At 38.3% G+C, this 18,929-nt stretch overlaps 6 protein-coding genes and 1 long non-coding RNA gene across 7 annotated transcripts; 5 read left to right on the forward strand and 2 right to left on the reverse strand.

The window, feature by feature from the left end:
* Positions 1 to 42: 42 nt before the first annotated feature.
* LOC6650597 (zinc finger protein Xfin) lies at positions 43 to 4,855 on the reverse strand. The gene is made up of 4 exons (XM_002073797.4): positions 4,657 to 4,855; positions 4,138 to 4,577; positions 2,523 to 4,080; positions 43 to 2,458 (listed from the first exon to the last, which is right to left on the reverse strand). Exons 1-4 carry the CDS (start codon positions 4,753 to 4,755, stop codon positions 125 to 127), a joined length of 4,431 nt encoding a protein of 1,476 aa, XP_002073833.1. The 5' UTR covers positions 4,756 to 4,855; the 3' UTR covers positions 43 to 124.
* Positions 4,856 to 5,147: 292 nt separating this feature from the next.
* LOC6650741 (zinc finger protein 271) lies at positions 5,148 to 8,803 on the forward strand. The gene is made up of 5 exons (XM_023180129.2): positions 5,148 to 5,421; positions 5,474 to 6,216; positions 6,274 to 7,129; positions 7,198 to 7,752; positions 7,815 to 8,803. Exons 1-5 carry the CDS (start codon positions 5,302 to 5,304, stop codon positions 8,358 to 8,360), a joined length of 2,820 nt encoding a protein of 939 aa, XP_023035897.1. The 5' UTR covers positions 5,148 to 5,301; the 3' UTR covers positions 8,361 to 8,803.
* A 149-nt stretch (positions 8,804 to 8,952) lies between these two features.
* LOC6650742 lies at positions 8,953 to 10,559 on the forward strand. Its single transcript, XM_047011935.1, has 4 exons — positions 8,953 to 9,180; positions 9,245 to 9,738; positions 9,796 to 10,165; positions 10,231 to 10,559. The coding sequence occupies exons 1-4, from the start codon at positions 9,000 to 9,002 to the stop codon at positions 10,419 to 10,421; spliced, it is 1,236 nt and encodes a 411-aa protein (XP_046867891.1). The 5' UTR covers positions 8,953 to 8,999; the 3' UTR covers positions 10,422 to 10,559.
* Positions 10,560 to 10,816: 257 nt separating this feature from the next.
* Positions 10,817 to 14,424, forward strand: LOC111519459. Its single transcript, XM_023180502.2, has 8 exons — positions 10,817 to 11,055; positions 11,128 to 11,624; positions 11,686 to 12,043; positions 12,110 to 12,208; positions 12,980 to 13,066; positions 13,136 to 13,629; positions 13,688 to 14,054; positions 14,121 to 14,424. Exons 1-8 carry the CDS (start codon positions 10,875 to 10,877, stop codon positions 14,279 to 14,281), a joined length of 2,244 nt encoding a protein of 747 aa, XP_023036270.1. The 5' UTR covers positions 10,817 to 10,874; the 3' UTR covers positions 14,282 to 14,424.
* Positions 14,065 to 14,330, reverse strand: LOC124460658. Its single transcript, XR_006954665.1, has 2 exons — positions 14,273 to 14,330; positions 14,065 to 14,216 (listed from the first exon to the last, which is right to left on the reverse strand). It is a non-coding gene; the product is annotated as an uncharacterized LOC124460658 (long non-coding RNA).
* Positions 14,425 to 14,833: 409 nt separating the features above from the next.
* Positions 14,834 to 16,475, forward strand: LOC6650744. The gene is made up of 4 exons (XM_023180245.2): positions 14,834 to 15,082; positions 15,148 to 15,656; positions 15,715 to 16,084; positions 16,142 to 16,475. The coding sequence occupies exons 1-4, from the start codon at positions 14,899 to 14,901 to the stop codon at positions 16,330 to 16,332; spliced, it is 1,254 nt and encodes a 417-aa protein (XP_023036013.1). The 5' UTR covers positions 14,834 to 14,898; the 3' UTR covers positions 16,333 to 16,475.
* A 488-nt stretch (positions 16,476 to 16,963) lies between these two features.
* On the forward strand, positions 16,964 to 18,591 carry LOC6650745. Its single transcript, XM_023180270.2, has 4 exons — positions 16,964 to 17,202; positions 17,261 to 17,757; positions 17,815 to 18,181; positions 18,246 to 18,591. Exons 1-4 carry the CDS (start codon positions 17,007 to 17,009, stop codon positions 18,461 to 18,463), a joined length of 1,278 nt encoding a protein of 425 aa, XP_023036038.1. The 5' UTR covers positions 16,964 to 17,006; the 3' UTR covers positions 18,464 to 18,591.
* Positions 18,592 to 18,929: the final 338 nt, after the last annotated feature.

Raw genomic sequence — 18,929 nt, forward strand, 5'->3', positions numbered from 1 at the left:
ATAATAGACAAGACCTCCCACATCTTAAAATATTAGTCTATATTTATTTATTTTTGGGCTCTTGGCCGTTTAATTGAAAAATTCCATTTGTAGGTATTTATATACCAATTCTTTACAAAACATTTCATTCGCCTGAAAATTGCTGAAGAACTGTGCGCCTTATGGGCGCCTCTCCGGGCAGGCCACCCGGAGCGCCTGGTTCATGATGCCCCTGCTGTTGACGATGATTCTTAAGGGCAGTACCCTGAATGAATCTTTCACCACAAATGCCACACTGATAGGGCCGCTCGCCGGTGTGCCGACGTATATGTAGTGTCAAATCGTTGGATTGCGTGAAACTCTTCTCGCAATAGGTGCACTTGTAGGGTCGTTCCCCATTGTGGATGCGCATATGCTGCTGCAATTTATAGGATCTGGCGAAACCTTTCTGGCACACTGTACACACATGTGGACGCTCGCCCGTGTGTGTTCGCCGATGACACTGCAGATCCGAGGAACGTGGAAAAGCCATTTCACAGAAATCGCATTTGAAGGGTTTTTCTCCAGTGTGTCGTCGCATGTGAATGATAAGATTGGACGAGGAACTCACTGCCTTGCCACAGAAGGCACAGAGAAATAGTTTCGGTTGCTTGGCGGCAGAAGCCAAAGTTGATGAAGATGCTGCCGCAGTAGATTTCTTTGACGTAGTAGATGACTGACCAGCCCCTGATGTGGTGCTGGGTCCACTTGGATTGTGAAACTTTTTCATATGCGCCGTGAGACGATCTTTGCGATTGTATTTCCTGGGGCAAAGAGCACATTGGAAGATTTGTTGCATTTGTTTGGAATTTGATGATGAATTAATAACTGAATCCGTTGCTGGCTCCACAATTTGTTGCTCCTGGGCTTGTTCTTCCTCTTCGGTTTTCTGATGTTGCAGATCCATGTGGATTAACATATTCGATTCCCACATGAATTTAAAGCCACATTTACTGCACTTGAAGGTTTTCTCCTGATTCTCGCATTGATTGCGCTTATGATGCTCGATGATGTCAGAAGATACGCTCTTGAAAATGCACTGATCGCAGCCATCGGGGATACGTTCTAACCTATGCATGGCCTGTTGATGTTGATAGAGTTCGTATTTCCTTGCACAACGCAGGTGGCACATGCTGCAAGTATAGATTTCATTACTGCCTCCAGATTTGATTTCCTCGTCATCTGTCTCCGAGTCGTCCAAATTCAGTTCATAGCCCAAATGATTGGTAATCGAGTAATTTTGCATTGAACTAAGTTCATGATGCGACTCATTGGGAGAGGACTTCAAGTGATGCCGCAGCCCAGAGATTGAGTTAAAGTTTATGTTACACACTTTACATTGAATGATTTTCTGACCATGCGGATGATTATATGAATTAAGAAGAGATTCGGCATAAGGCAATTGATCGGCACTGATGCCATGTCGTTCAATATGCTGTAGAAGATTGGCCTGACGGTAGAAACGACGGGCACACCAACGACAACGATAAATACTTGTATCCGAGTGCATTAGCATGTGACGAGTTAAATCCTTTTGCATTTTAAAGGTTCGATGACATTCCTTGCAACGCAATTCTCCACCGTCTGGGCCCAACAAAGAATCATCTGCTTGATGGCATACATTGTTATGGAGCTTGAGATTCTCCCGCCAACGGAAGCGCCATGTACACTTTCGACATTGATGCCGTTTATGGTTATTTCGGCACTGCGACTTCAGATGATGTTCGAGAAGTTGCTCACTCACAAATCTCGCTTGACAATGCGAGCACACATTTGCGGCGGCCTCTGCACAAGGATGGTGATCCAATTGATGGGCATATAACTGATGCTTTCTCTTCACTTCCACTTGACAAATGGAGCAAGTATAGCGATTAATTTTTTGCCTATCTGTTTTCGCATCCTCTTCATCGGTGTCCGAGTCCGTTTCGCTGCTATCCAAACTGAGTTCAAAGCCCGATTCATTCGTAACGGATATGAATCTCTCTAGTTCCACACCCTTACCAATATCATTCATAATACGGGATATTAGATTATCTCGGGACAGGGCCACACTCAATTCGGGATATAATGATTTGGAAACGCCAACAATATCCTTCTCCCTCTCGGGCGGCAAGCTGATAACAAACTGATGAGACATTAGATGACATCGCAGATCGGCTATTTTTGAGTGCTGCGAATGGCAGATCATGCATTGAATTCGCTTGCAGCCATGTGGCCGACTTAGTTCGCTTAAAATCTGGCTTGCTTGTGGTTTCTCATCGTGCTCATCGTTATCAATTTTCTCCAGCTGTTGCATCTCTTCGCTGTGCACTCGCATGTGGGACTTAAGGCCATCTTTGCGATGAAATTTACGTTCACAGTGTGTGCATTCATACTGAGATGCTGTCCTGGGCTGATGCATGCGCTTGTGGCGATTAAGGTCCTTTGGCCAAATAAACACCTGAGAAAGATGAAGATCTGTTTTTTAAGTTTCTTTTAAACTAAACTTTCCCCCCAAATCTCACCTTATCACATTCATTGCACTGCAGTCTGGCAGAAGGGGCAGCTACAGGCTTCCGTTTAATAATTTGATCCAAATCCTTCTCGGATGGATGATTTACACGCAAATGTTGCTCATAGTTGGTTTGCCAAACGAAATGCATTTGACACAGCTGGCAATGGAATTTGGCATGCAATTTGCCACATGAGCGACGTCGATGCTGCAGCAAAAGAGCATCGCACACGAACTTTTCTGAACAATCCTTGCAAGAATAAGAAAACGATTCGGTTTCGTCTTGATGACAATTCTGTTGATGTTCAATAAGATTTGTTAAACGTTTCATTGATTCGCCGCACAAAGTACATGAGTGAAGAGGTTTTTCTTGAGATTCTCCAGGTGCATCACTTTCATCCGAATCGGAGTCATAGAAATCTAATTCCTGTCCAGAACTAAGGCTAGCATTATAATACCGACCATAATCTTGAGCATCGAAGTCGCCAACTATACGGGAGCTAAGTTCGGACTGGCTACAGGCCAAACCTTTTGGATAATAGCAACGGAAGAATGTTGCCTGATATAGAGGATCAATTCCCGTCAAGCCATCTCGATGACTAAGCAAGTGGGCTCTCAACTGAACTAAACTGGGCAACTGTGCATCGCAAAGGCAGCATAGAATTTGTTTGTCCTCCTCCCGGCTTTGGACACATTCATGTTTATCCAAATTCTCTAACCACATAAACTTTCCAGGACATTTTCGGCAGCCATATCTCTTAAATTTACCATAACACTGCGAACGTTGATGTTGTTCATATAAATTTAGACAGACGAAACCGATCTGGCAGAGATTACAGCGTAATTGTGGCTGATTATGCCCTTTGGAATGCTCTTCCACTGTGTGTCGGATGAGCAAATGTTTGCGCTTAAAGGGCACATTACATAAGACACAGTGGTATTTGGGTTCGATATCGGGAGGCAAATCTTCATCGGAATCACTCAAACTTAACTCATATCCATTCGAATTGACAACAGCACAGAACTTTTCCAAATGCCCCTCACTTATATCATTAGTTATCAGATCCTTGACCTTTTCTAGATCAATATTTTCATCCGCAAAGTGTTCTTTCACTACTTCTTGATCCAATTGCAGTTGACCAAGGGTTTCTTTAGACGAATGAAGCTCTAAATGCGATCTTAAGTCTTTCAATCGTTCAAATTGCACACCACACAATTTGCATTCGATAAGCCTTAGTTGCTCCGAATTATATAAACGCTCGGCGAATATCCATTCTTTAGATAATTCCACATTTTCCCGTTTTGCCTGCCGTTTCTCATGGGATTTAAGGTGGGACATGTATTTATCCTTGCGTAGGAATCCCTTGCCACATTGCGGACAGTTAAAGGCGGCTTCTTCGAAGTGACTGCGAGCATGACGCTGCATATCCCTATACCAGGAGAACGTTTTACCACACTCAGCACATACGTGACGACCGTCGGAATTGAGAGCCAGAGTTTTGGCCAGACGAGGTGGGCGACCACGACGACGCTTAGGAGGCGGCTCCGGATCATTTTTCTCAAGATTTAAGCTAAAATAATTGAAAATTTGTACTTGTATTTTGCGTACTTTTTTTCAAGCAACTCACTTAATTTTCTCATCGCGCTCTTGATATTCCTGTTCGCTATCGGATTGCTGCTTAATCTTGCGTAGGCTCCGCCTTGGCTGATATGGCTTGTATTCATCTTCATTGCCATCAGCGGCTTCCTCCTCCTCTGCTTCACTTTCGGCATCACTGTCCGCATGCCATTTGAGTTCCAATCTTGTGGCTGCAGTCTCTTCTTCGTCTAACTCTTGCTGGTCACCATCCTCATCGTCCATTTCCATTTTGATTTGTTGTTGCATTGCATTGGGTATGGGTATGTCAATGGGTGTCTCCTCGAGAAGGCACTGCCTCAACTTCATTAGCAGATCCCTGTTCACCTTGCGTGCTTGCTCCACGAAGGCGTAGGCATTCTCCAATTTGGCCAAGCAATCGCCACACAAATGTTGGGGCAAATTTTCATCGCCGATCAGCTCCAATAGCGGCTGTAACCAGAGAAAGAAAACAGTGTGAGTGTGTATGTGTGTGTATGCGTGGGTCAGTTGTAATTTTCACTTCACTTACAATTTGGGTTAATTCCTGTAGCTTTTCCGAGCAGGAGGCAAGCGGTAATAAATTATTATTCTGTGTGGCACAGGTTCGGCAAATATCCGAGGGCAACATCTTATTTTATTTTTCAACTCATCTATATCGTGAATCTTTTAAACTGCACTTCTGTACCACTTGTAAGAAAAAGAATAAAATCACCACCCCTGGCAGTAGGGCTGCAAAACAATCGACGGTCCATCCATCCATTTGGTGTACAAGTAATATTAATATCTGCAATATTTAAAATCAAAATACCAACTAAAATTAATATGATTATAAACTTACGTACAAATTAATATTTTAATAAGTGCTAAAATGCTTCAAAAAGTCAAATCTATCCAGAATACCCTACCTAAACATCGATAAGAAAATAATGGGAAAAAATAGTGGATGAAAGTGGTAGGCAGCTCAACAGCTGTTTGTGCGAAACAGTGAAAGTGGAACATTTTTTATTTGTATTTGTAGAGTATACATATATTCCGTGTGAAAAGTTTTTGCAGTTTTGTTTTGGTATCAAAAGATCCTTTTAACTTTGCTGCCTGGACGCAATAAAATGGAACATAGTGCAGATATGACAAGTGGGGACAACTAATAGATAAATCTGTCTATTTAAAATAAAGGATGACAAGGATTTGCCGTGTCTGCGCTGGCCCTGATGGGCGATTTTGGATGGAGACTCCTGTTGAGAAATATGCAGGAAAAACTTTCAGTCAATTGCTGTTCGATTTGACCAAAATAGAGGTAAGAAGTGGTTGTCACAAAGATAACACTGTCTAATTAAATTTGATTACAGATCACTGCTGCCCAGATGGAGAAGGTAACGTCCTGGATATGCCGCAATTGTGCCCATAAATTGCAGCATTCGTATGATTTTGTCTCCAAGGCTAAGAGAACACACGAGATGTGGTTGGAAAAAATGGCCGATGATCCTATCTGTTTACGTGAGACTCCCATACATTTAATGGAGATTGAAGGGGTAACCATTAAAATGGAAGATGTGGAACCAACTGTACCTACAGCAGTTCCATGCTCTGTTCCCGATCCTCTAGTGCGTATAGGCGTTGAAAAGCGTTGCACATCTGATTTAAGCGAGAACGACGATGATGCAGATGATCATGAAGACGATGATGATGATGAGGATGATGTTCCGCTAAAGCAGAGATCTGACTGGAGCAAGTCTCAGGCTTTTGCCAATTTGAAGAAGCATAAATGTAATCAATGTAGTAAAGCCTTTAAATATATCACAAATCTCTACCGACACAAGCGAACGGTACACATTACCGATAAGGATGTTAAGAAAAGTGTAAAGAAATTAGCAATAAATCAAGAGGAAGTAAATGAAAACGAGGATGACAACTATTATAAATGCGATCAGTGTGATAACTCCTACAAGTATGTTATGCTTCTAGTCCAGCACAAGCAAAAAGTTCATGGAGTCCATCAAATGCCCTCAAGTCGAGGGCAAAGGGCAGCCCCACAGCAGAGACCCAAACTGAATACTGATATGCTGGTGCATAGTCTTCTCAAAGCAGTGGAGTGAGTTTCACTTTTGGAAAGTTTATTTAATTGATATGCTGATACTTCTCTTTTTAGAATCTCAGATGAAGATGGCAGTTCCAGTTCGGATAATTACTACAAATGCGATCAATGTAACAAATCCTATAAATATATTGTTAGTCTCATCAAGCACAAGCATAAGGAACATACAGAAAACTCTAGAGATTCGGACGACGGCGATGATCAAATTCAGGCCTCCACATCCAACTCTGGTAGCATCGGTGGTCCTTTAAAGACTTCTCGTATCAATAGGCGTGTTCAGGACTTTGACCCCCTTCGTTGTCAACCGAATGGTTCTAAGGAGATAAAATGCATGATCTGTTTACGTCGTTTTGCCAAACTGGGTGAACTGCGCTATCATCTGAAATACCACCCACATGATTTTGATTTTGATGCTCACGGCGAGCCTATTGAACGAATAGCTGAGGGTTTCTTCAAGACAGCCGTTGAATCCACAGCAGAGGGTCTAAAGCGACGCATTTTTAAGGATCTTAATATGGGATTGTATGGTCGTTACTATTCCATTACCAACGAGGCACGCTATGAGTTGAGTCTAGATAGCTCCGATACAGATAGCGATGGAGGTGATGCCGATGCCCAGGTGATCATACGGCGCAGTTATGCTTGTGAATTGTGTAATACCTCCAACCAGACGGCAGTTTGGCCTCGCAAATATCAGCTTCATGATCATCATAGGCAATGTCACACGTGGCTGGAGGCTCCCCATGTCTGTCAGCGTTGCGACTCGCGTTTCTTGAGCGAAAAACTTCTAGAACATCACACTAGTCAGCTCTGTAATAATACCTTGAAACGTTATCAATGCGACAAATGTCCCCAGCGTTTCTTTTGGCGTAAGAATTTGCGCTCTCACTTGGTGGATCATAAAGATAAGGTATATCATATCAGTATGTGGAATCCTTAAAGACCCAATAATATTTATATATATTATTTTCATTACAGCAAGAAAATTATCCCTGCGATCAATGTCAACGTAGTTTTCAGGACAAAAGTTCTGTGACAAGGCATAAATTAATGATGCATGCAGATGGAAAGAGTCAACTTATAGCTTGCCGTTGGTGCACTCGGGTCTTCTACCGACCAGCACTGCTTCATAAGCATCTCCAACGCCATGGTTTCAGTGGGCAAGACTTACCCTTGGCTGAAACATTGTTGGCCGATGCAGCCAAACCCTTAGGGCCGAAGAACATTCAATGCAAAATCTGTGACCTTAGATTTATTACGATTGCAGACTTGCGTGGTCACATGCGCATGTTGGAGCACGATACTCAGATTTGCAGTTATATGATCAGTACTGAAGCTGGATTTGAACTGCAACTGGATGATACAGATGATAGCGACGATGATGATGGTCATACAAGAAGATCCTACACATGTGATCTCTGTCATATGAAATTCCCACGCAGACGTGAAATGAGTGAGCATCAATACTCGTTACATACGTTTGATAAACTGCCACATACATGCGATAAATGTATATACAAAACTGTAGATAAGGTAAGACTTTTGATTGATTCATTCACTCTTCAAATCTCTAAAGTCCAAATTATATTTTGCAGCTCATGTTGAAACATCATCAACTGACTCAATGCCAAAATGAAGAGAAGAAATTTATTTGCACGCATTGCGGTTACCGATTCATGTGGCAAGAGAACCTCGATAAGCACTTGTCCAGCCAGCATCCGAAACAAAAAACTAGCAGCTACGATCAACAGACGCCAAGTTCTTCTATGCGTCGAAAAAGACGCTTCAGATACCAATGTCCGCACTGTTGGCGCTCCTTTGTTGTTCAGCCCAGCTTGGATAAGCACATTCGAGACATGCATGTGGCTAAAAAGAATCCGGGCAAGAAATATCTCTGTTCTCTCTGCGGACTGGAATCCCTTACACCCAATAAATTAAATATTCATATGCGTCGCCATATGGGGGAAAAACCCTTCAAATGTGATCTCTGTGATATGAGTTTTACGGTTCATTATGAACTGAAAGTGCACAGAAGAAAGCACACAGGCGAACGTCCTTATAAATGTACATTCTGTGACAAACATTTCGCTCGGCCCGATAAACTGAGACGTCATGTCTACATGCACAGCGATAAGCGTTAGGCAACTGAGAGGAAGATTGCCAATTTTGTGGCTCCTTGTATGTCTTCAAGTTTAACTTCTCCAACGGTTATCACTTCAGTTTTATATTCATGCTATGAGTATGCACATATAGCATTAAATTTACCTAATGTATGACAAATGCATATGAAATGACATCATTCCCAGCCAGAGAGTGAGAGAGCAAAACAGAGAGACAGCGAGCTTTTAATACTACTTACATGAAAGGGTATACACGGCTCAGGGTTAACCCCCTGTCTTATGTATACAAGATTGAAATTCTCTCTTTTTAAGGTTTAAGTGAGTTTAAATGCATTTTTCCATTTCTAGGCATGGAAATAAAGTGTAAAGTAAGGCATTAAGAATATTTAGAACATATTAATATTTTAAATGAATCATTAAAATAAGATATAAAGAATATTATTCTTTAATAAATCCTTAAAATAAACCAACTCTATAAAGATTTAATAGAGTAATGTTAATATCAAAATATATAACCTGTTAAATATTCTAGGGTAAATAGCAAGTAGAGTCGATTAAATCGAAGTGCACGTGGGCAGATATCTGTTGAGACATTACAGTCAACAAATAAATTTTGAAGCGTTTGCATCGCATCACATTGCAATTCCACCCTACTTAAAGATGTCTACAACGACACTGGCAGAATTTGACTGGATCAATGAGGAACTCTTTGAGGGATTAATTAAAAAGCGTTATTCCAACTTTCACTCGATAGAACAATTTATAATCGACTGGGCCGTCGGTTGGCGAGAGAACTTTGGATCCTTTGTATTTCGCATAGAAATAGAAATTCAAATGAAAGGTTGTAACACTTCTCAACTGGTTATTTAATTTAATGTGCAACTGTCTTTAATGTTTTTGTTTAGATAAGAAAAAGGAAAAAGCAAGTTACATATTAAAGATTCCTTTTGAGAGCGATCGTGGCGATGAGCATGAGCTTCACGACCACTTTGTTTCCGAATCGGATATGTATGATCGTCTGGTGCCCGAATTGGAGAGTATCTATGCTAAAAATACTTCACTCTTTGTAAAATTTAAGCCACAGCATTTTAAATTTACGGACAGTGAAATTATGCCAAAATGCGATTACCTACTAATGGAGGATCTAGTTGCAAAAGGATATAAGAACATGGATCGTACTGTGGGATTGGATCAAAGGCAAATGGAGGCGGTTTTAAAAAAATTGGCCCAATGGCATGCAGCGTCAGCTGTAAGAGTTAACCAAATCGGTCATTACGAAGAGAAATATCAAAGTAAAGTCATCGATTCCATTGATTTCACAATTCAAAGTCGTTTAGGAAACTTTTTGGAGTGCATGCAGCAGGCCTACGAATTGGAACCCGAAAAACAAACATTGGTAGTAAGTGTAACCAATAAAACATTTCGATTATCAAAATATAAAACAAACCTTTTGTAGAAGAAATATGTTTCTCGTCTTCACGATCTATTTATGGACGTAGGCCGCATAAAACCGGATGAGTTTAATGTACTCAATCATGGCGATTTTTGGTGTAATAATTTCATGTTCAAGGTCGAAGTGGAATCAAACGAAATATTAGACGTGTGCTTTGTGGACTTTCAGCTACCAATATATGGAACACCTGCTCAAGATTTGTTATGTTTGCTGATGACGTCACCGCAGCTTGGTATAAAACTAAGTAAATTTGATTACTTTGTGGAGTTTTACCATCAAGAACTTACCAAACATCTGGTTTTACTTCATTACAATCTCATTGCTCCAACATTACAGCAATTGCAAGAGAATCTCTTTCGAAACAGTGTCTTGGGTAGTTATGAAGTCGAAGTGTACTTTTAAATTAATCTATGTAATTATGTATGTATTTATTTTTAGCATTTGTAGGCGTTCAACATTATCTTCCCAATGTTTTGTGGCCGCGTGATTTTGATTCGGATATCGATAGCTCAGGGGATGAATCCGAACATAATATAAAGATCGGGAGGCATGGCTATCTATTTCCTGTGTATGTTGAACATGCAAAATTGATATTGCCTTGGCTGATTGCAAGATCCTACATACGATAAAAAGCATTACACAGAAATTAAATGCCTTGACACTTGTAGAAAAAATTGTCGCAACTCTTTTTTTTACAATAAACTTGTAATTCATATTTAGACATATTAAAATAAATTTTTCTGGTTATAACAGGATATAAGGATGGACACATTAATGTGTAGTATTTAATTTACTTTATTATCACAAGCTAGAATTCAAATAGAATTGCCTCATTCTTAAGAAAAAGAGTGAGCAAGCTTTTAATTCTCCTAAAAAAAGGGAATATATGAGTCATTGGTGTAATTCATTCATATACATTTTAGTAAACGTTTTTTTAAAAGCGCATAAAATTTTTTAGTGTTAACTAATAAATGAATCACTTGCATCATTATTGCATGTGCTCAGATCTCTGTTAAGACCGAACAGTCAACAATTAAGTTTCGGAAGGCTTGCATCGTGTCGCGTCGCAAATCTATATAAAGATGACTACATCGTCGCCGCCAATACCCGACTGGGTTAATCAAGGACTTTTTCTGGGATTAATCAAAGAGCATTACTCCAATTTTTGTTCGATAGAAAAATTTATAATCAATCCAGCAGTCGCTTGTGGCGAGAACTTTTTATCCATAGTACTTCGCATACAAGTATCAATTCAAATGAAAGGTAAGGCAACTTTCTACCCATTGTTGAGCCCCTACGTATGTATGTGTGTTTGCTCTCCTTATTTTTTGGTAGATGAGACAATAGAGGATGTAAATTATGTATTAAAGATTCCTCTTGACTACGGGTATGACGAGGACTACAATCATCAATTATTTGTAACTGAGTTAAATGTGTATGATCATCTGCTTCCCGAGTTAGAGAGTATCTATGCTAAAAATAATTCATTCTCAATAAAATTAAAACCACGCCATTTTAAATTTACGGACAAAGCAATAATGCCCAAATGCGATTATCTATTGATGGAGGACTTAGTTGCAAATGGATATAAGAACATGGATCGTACTGTGGGATTGGATCAAAGACAAATGGAGGCGGTCCTACGAAAATTGGCTCAATGGCATGCAGCGTCGGTTGTAAGAGTTAGCCAAATTGGTCATTACGAAGATAGCAACAACGACGACAAAGAGTCCGTTGAATCTGAACCTGATGATTCATTTCAAAAAAATTGTGTGGCTTTCTTGGACTGCCTCCCGTTGTATGATTTAGACCCCCCAGAAGAAATTTTAATAGTGAGTATAAACAATAGCTCATTTTGACATACAAAATTAATAAGAACCAAAATACTTTTAGACAAATTATGTGAACGATATCTTCAAGAACTGGCCTACAATTCCGGATGAGATTTTGGTGCTCAATCACGGTGATCTTTGGTGTAATAACATTATGTTCAAGGTCAAAGAGGAATCAAATGAAATATTAGACGTTTGCTTTGTGGATTATCAGATGACCCATTATGGAACACCCGCTAATGATTTGTTTTGTTTGCTGATGACGTCACCGCAGCTTGGTATAAAACTAAGTAAATTTGATTATTTTGTGGAGCTTTACCATCAAGAACTTACCAAACATCTTGTTTCACTTCATTACAATGAAAACATTCCAACTTTACAACAATTACATGAGATTCTATTTCAATATAGCTCCTATGGTACGCAAAATTAATAATTAATTTTAAATAATCAATAATATGGTAAATTTAACAACTTTATTGCAGCATTTTCCAGCCTTGTCAAGTTTATATATCTCATGGTAAATAACTCAGATGATTCGGATGAAAATCTATCGTACGACCATCAACGTTGCCTCTTACCTGGTAATTTGAAACAAATAAAGCTGATATTACCTTGGCTAATTGAAAGATCTTACATAAGATAGAAATTGGTTCATTTCACCGAATTTCTGCTTGCGTCACACCAAAGCCATTCGATTTGTTAAATAAAGAAAAATCCAACGACTAATTAAAAACTGCAAAATTGTACTTAAACTAACAATGTATTGTAAAATCCCAATATGCCTTTACGCTTCTCCACCAAAAATAATAATAATAGACTAACGCCCTAATAACAACCCATGTTAATCATTCGCACTGTTGTCCAACGGGTAAGCCTGTAACTTGCCAGGGGTATGGGCAGGGTATTAGTATACAATTGCATTTTCAAATGCAAACGAAATTATTTCATTCGCAGTAAGAGAGAGCGATATAAATATAGAGAGAGAGTGGACGAGCTTTTAATACTGTTTAATTAAAAGAGTCCATGCATTTAATGATTTTGAAAGAGTCTTTCTATTTCTCTAAAGAGAATAAAAAATTAATTTTTCGATAAATCAAAACAATGCCTGGATAATAAGGACTTTGAATATTATTTGTATTAAATTCTAGCTCGACAAAAGAGTCTAGATACTTCAATAACGTGGTAAGAGAACAGATCAGTCAACAATTGGGTGTCGAAGGGCTAACATCGTGTCGTATTGCTGCTGAAACTAAATATGGGTACACCGCAGTCACCGGCGATTCCCGACTGGGTTAATCAAGAACTTTTTCAGGGTTTAATCAAAGAGTATTACTCAAATTTTTACTCTATAGACAAATACATAATCAAGCCCGCCGTCAGTTCCGGGGAGAACTTCTTATCCACAGTACTTCGCATACAAATATCAATTCAAATGAAAGGTAAGGATATTTTCTACTTGTTGAGTCCCTACGTATGTATGTCTGTTTGCTCTCCTTATTTTTCGGTAGATGAGACCATAGAGGAAGTAAATTATATATTAAAGATTCCTCTCGAAAACGTGTATGGGGAGAACTACAATCATAAATTATTTGTAACTGAATTAGATATGTACGATCGTCTGGTTCCTGAGTTGGAGAGTATCTATGCTGAAAATACCTCACTCTTAGTAAAATTTAAGCCATGTCATTTTAAATTTACTGACAACGAAAAATTCCCACAATGCGATTATCTACTAATGGAGGATCTAATTGCAAAAGGATATAAGAACATGGATCGTACTGTGGGTTTGAATCAAATGCAAATCGAGGCGGTTTTAAAAAAATTGGCTCAATGGCATGCAGCGTCGGCTCTAAGAGTAAGCCAGTTTGGTAAATATGAAGATGACGACTTCGACAACCATGAAACCGATGAATCTACTGATGATGGCTTTGAAAGATGTCGTGTGCCTTTTTTGGATTGTCTGTCGGTGTATAATTTAGAGCCGCAGGAAGAAATTTTAATAGTGAGTAGAATCAATAACTCATTGTGACATACAAAATTAATAAGAACATTTATTTTAGAGAAGATTTGTGTCTCGGCTCAATGAATTCTATATAAATAGTCGCACCAATCCAGATGAGTTTAGTGTACTTAATCATGGTGATCTTTGGTGTAATAACATTATGTTCAAGGTCCAAGAAGAATCAAACGAAATATTAGACGTTTGCTTTGTGGATTATCAGTTACTGAACTATGGAACACCCGCTCAAGATTTGTTTTGTTTATTGATGACGTCACCGCAGCTTGGTATAAAACTAAGTAAATTTGATTATTTTGTGGAGTTTTACCATCAAGAACTTACCAAACATCTGGTTTTACTTCATTACAATCAAAACATTCCAACTTTACAACAATTACATGAGATTCTAATTAAAAATGGCTTTTATGGTACGCAAAATTAACAGTATAAACTAATTAAAAGTGGTAATTTATTTAATAAAACATTATTTGCAGCATTTATCTGCCTTAACCAGCTTATGTTTGTTGTGGAAAAGGATTCAGCGGACTCGGACGATAATCTATCGTATGACCATCAACGTTACCTCTTGCCTGGGAATGTGGAACAAATGAAGCTGATATTACCTTGGCTAATTGAAAGATCTTACATAAAATAGAAATTGGTTTACTTCGCCAATTTTTCGCTTGCGTCATCCAACAGTCACAACAGTACTTAAACTGTATTTTAGTTTCGAAAAATGCCTTTTACGTTTGCACACTTATTAATAAATATTAAGGTAGTAAAAATAACGGTACAAAATTTACCCCCATTACTCATTCGCACTGTTGTTCAGCTGATTTCATATCTATATGTTTCTAAACTTAACAGGGTATAAGTATGCACATGCATTTGCCAATGCATATGACATTTTCTCATTCGAAATAAGAGAGTGAGAGATATATAAAGAGAAATTGAGAGAGGGTGAACGAGCTTTTAAACAAATAAAAAAGTATACCCCACGCGAAAACAAATGTGTAATTCTTAATGAATTTTTAATTTAACAAAGAAAATAGAAAACTGATATTTGTGAGAAAAACATTAATCGATAAATCAAAACAATGCTTGGATTAAGGAGATTCTTTAATATATTGAACGTTATTTCCAGCACGCCCTAAGAGTCGAGCCACTTCAATAAAATTCCATGTTTTCAAAAGCGTGGCAAGAGACAAGAGATCAGTCAACAATTGGTTGTCGACGGGTTCGCATCGTGTCGTATTGCAGCTCAAATTAAAGATGAGTTCATTGCAGTCACCGGCAATACCCGACTGGGTTAATCAACAACTTTTTCAAGGTTTAATCAAAGAGCATTATTCCAATCTTCTAGCGATTGAAAAATTTACATCCAAGGCCGCCATCAGCATGGGGGAGAACTATCTAACAATTGTACTTCGAATACAAATTGAAATGCAAATGAAAGGTGTGAATGCATTTAAATATTTAAGCGTAGGTAAAAGTATTTTCAACTGTTTTGCTTTCCGGTAGATGAAACCAAGAAGGACGTAAACTATATATTAAAGATTCCCCTTGTCAATGATCGTGGTGACGATCATGAGTTTCACGACTTATTCGTCTCAGAATTGGATATGTACGATCGTCTGGTGCCCGAATTGGAGAGTATCTATGCTAAGAATACTTCACTCTTGGTTAAATTTAAGCCATTGCATTACAAATTTACGGACAAGGAAATGTTGCCCAAATGTGATTATCTACTCATGGAGGACTTACGTGCGGGTGGATATAAAAACGTGGATCGTACTGTGGGACTGAATCAAAGGGAGATGGAGGCGGTTCTAAAAAAATTGGCTCAGTGGCACTCGGCTTCGGCTGTAAGAGTTAGCCAGTTGGGCGATTATGAAGAGGCTTATAAAGTCAGTTACTTTTCGGAGGAGCATATCAAATTTATTGACGGAATGAACATAAGTTTTTGTGTGCCCTTCTTGGAATGTATGCAGCAGGCATATGGCTTAGATCCAGGAGAACAAATTTTAATAGTAAGTATAACTTTTCAAATATGCTATTGTAATGAAATAAAAACTAAGTCTCCTTTAGAGTAATTATATGTCACGCCTCACCGATTTATATATGGATTTCGGCAGAATCAATCCCGCTGAGCTTAATGTTCTCAATCATGGCGATTTTTGGTGTAATAATTTCATGTTTAAGCTCCATGAGGAATCAAATGAAATATTGGATGTTTGCTTTGTGGACTATCAGCTACCAAAATATGGAACACCCGCTCAAGATTTGTTTTGTTTATTGATGACGTCACCGCAGCTTGGTATAAAACTAAGTAATTTTGATTACTTTGTGGAGTTTTACCATCAAGAACTTACCAAACATCTTGTTTTACTTCATTACAATCGAAATGTTCCAACTTTACAGCAATTGCAACAGAATCTCTTTGAAAATAGTCTCTGGGGTAAGTATATTATTTGTGATGAGTCGATTGATTAATTGAATTTTTATTAATTTTCAGCATTTCTATGCGCTCAGCGTATGCTTCCCATTGTTTTGCTGCCAGCCGATGTTGATTCGCATATTGGCAACTTTATGGGTGAAACGGAGGAGGCTGTGGCATTCAAGCGTAAAACTTTCCTCTCGCCTGCCTATGTGGAACAAATAAAGCTAATATTACCTTGGCTTATTGCAAGATCTTATATAAGATAAAAATGCAGTACACGTAACGAAAGAGCTGAGTATTATAACAAAATAATAATTTTATATATGATGGGATAATTATACAACGAACAATTTGTGTATAAGTGGAATTTTTTTTTTTATAATTCGTGTAGGCAAATAATAAAAGTTTCAAAGTGATTTCTTCCACAAAGTCTAGCCCTCGTTACTCATCCGCCCTGTAGGCCAAATAGTCAATCAGTTTACTATAGATCGCTATCTGGCTATAAGGTCCAAATAGAGACAACACTGAGCACGTGAGTAAACAAGAATTTGGGATCAAAACAAAAAAGAAAACACGGTGTCAACAAACCGATTTGGCCATGGAGAAAGCTTTTGAGCGTAGTATCTCAATTCTCAATGGGTTCCTCCCACTCTATCTAAGGCGGAACTTAGAAAAGCTTTACTTATCACAACAAATAATAAAAATATTATAATGGTTTATTTAATGGAAACTATCTGAGTATAAACATAGAGTGTCTAGAATGTTTGAAGAATAAAGGTTTTCAGTACCTTTACGTTCATATCACAAATTTCACCACAAAATGCAATTGGCTCTTTAAGAGGCTATGCCAAAGCTCTGGTGGGTAGTATATAAACGTAATCATGACCAGTTTTTAGTTTAGTTTTACCTCAACTCGATCCAACGTTGAGCTCGCCTAAAAATGCCATCAAATAATAGTTCATCGAAGGGACCAGTAGTCCCTGACTGGGTTAAGCCAGAACTTTTTGAACAAACACTTAAGGACACTGTCAAAAACTATAAGAAAATATTAAAATTTAAAGTGAGTCCCGGGACACGACCGGGTGATAATTATGTCACCATAATGCTGAGAGTGGAAGTAGATGTCGAACTAACAGGTGGGTGCACTTGACCTTAATTTAGTCTGTGTTTTAAAACAAGGCATTCCGTTTGTAGATAATACGACTAAAAGTATTTCGTACATGCTCAAAACTGCACGCAAGTCAGCAGAATATGGAGAGACTTTTGGTAATAGCGAGTTTAATATATTTGACACTGAACGGGACATGTTCACAAATGTTGTGCAGGAGTTCAAGGATATGTATAAAAAGGCTGGACTTGAAGTTGAGTTTGGTGCCAAATGCTATAAGCTCGATATCAAGGAGGATCACATTATACTCGAAGATTTAAAAGCCAAAGGTTTTCGACCAACTGAACGATTGGCGGGCCTGAACAAAGAGCACACATTGAGTGTCCTCAAGAAGTTGGCCCAATGGCATGCCGCTTCGGCAACTCGAGTGGCCGTTAAAGGTCCTTATCCTGAACACTTGAACAAAGGACTATTTACAGAGGAGGGAAAAGCTCTTTTAAAAGGCCTGTCGGAGGGTGCGATAAAGTATATACTAAAATCCTATGAAACAATTGAAGGACATGAGGTTTACTATGAGGCGGTGGTAAGTAGCTATGACTTAAAAAAAGGATTCCCCATTTAATTTACAAATTTATATTAGAAAAACATGAAAGAGCACATCATGGATCACATTTGGCAAGTGGGCCAAGTTGACCCCAATGAGTTCAATGTCCTTAATCACAATGACTGTTGGCTGAGTAACATAATGTTTCAATATGATGAACAAAACCAACTACTGGATACATATCTGGTTGATTATCAGTTGTGTAAATATGGAAATGTGGCTCTCGATTTACTTTATTTCCTCTTATCATCGCCCCGTGTGGAGATCAAAATAAAAGAATTTGACTATTTTGTAAAGTTCTATCACGATCAGTTGATCGAACATCTACAACTTTTAAAATATCCCAAAAAGTTGCCCACTCTAATTGAAATACATACACAACTCTTAAAATATGGTGTATGGGGTAAGTCCATAAACATTTGAAGATGAGAAGAATTTACTTATTTGGCTTAAATTTTTTTGCACAGGTTTTAATGTAACACTAGGCGTTATGGCTGGAGCAAATCTTGAAGATGTTGCCGGTGCTGATTTTGACAATCTATTGGCTGAAACGCCAGAGGGAGATAAATTCCGTACTCAACTATATGCCGGAAAACAATATAAAGAACATGTGAAGATAGTACTACCTTGGCTGCTTAATCGCGGTGCCTTGCACTGTCCAAATATTGACAATGTCTTGAAGTAGATTGTGCTATTATAAAACAAAGAAGACTGAAGTATTGTGTTACCCAATTAAACTTTATGTAACCGATACAATAATGACTATAGCCGGCAAAAATAAAAAGAATTTAAACTAAAACTGTTATACACATAATTTTAATAAATGATTTGGAATGTTAATTATTGTCCTTTAACTAAATCTAATCCATTATTAGAAAAGCAAATCCACAGCTTTTTTTTTTTGCTTACAACATAGGAATAAGAGTATTTGGGTAAATTTTCTTTTTTTTTTCATACAGATTAATCAATTATTAATTTTTCAATACATTCATTGGGGTATGATATATGTACTTTAAAAGATATACCTATATATAGGCCGACTTGCCACCAAACATATTATTTATGATATCAACTGTAAGATTGATATATTGCTATCTTTATTCCCACTGACTGCGGAACAATGCACCACTTGAGATAATTTTTGAAAATAA

The sequence above is a fragment of the Drosophila willistoni genome, chromosome 3R, assembly GCF_018902025.1.
Source record: "Drosophila willistoni isolate 14030-0811.24 chromosome 3R, UCI_dwil_1.1, whole genome shotgun sequence".
Taxonomy (NCBI): domain Eukaryota; kingdom Metazoa; phylum Arthropoda; class Insecta; order Diptera; family Drosophilidae; genus Drosophila; species Drosophila willistoni.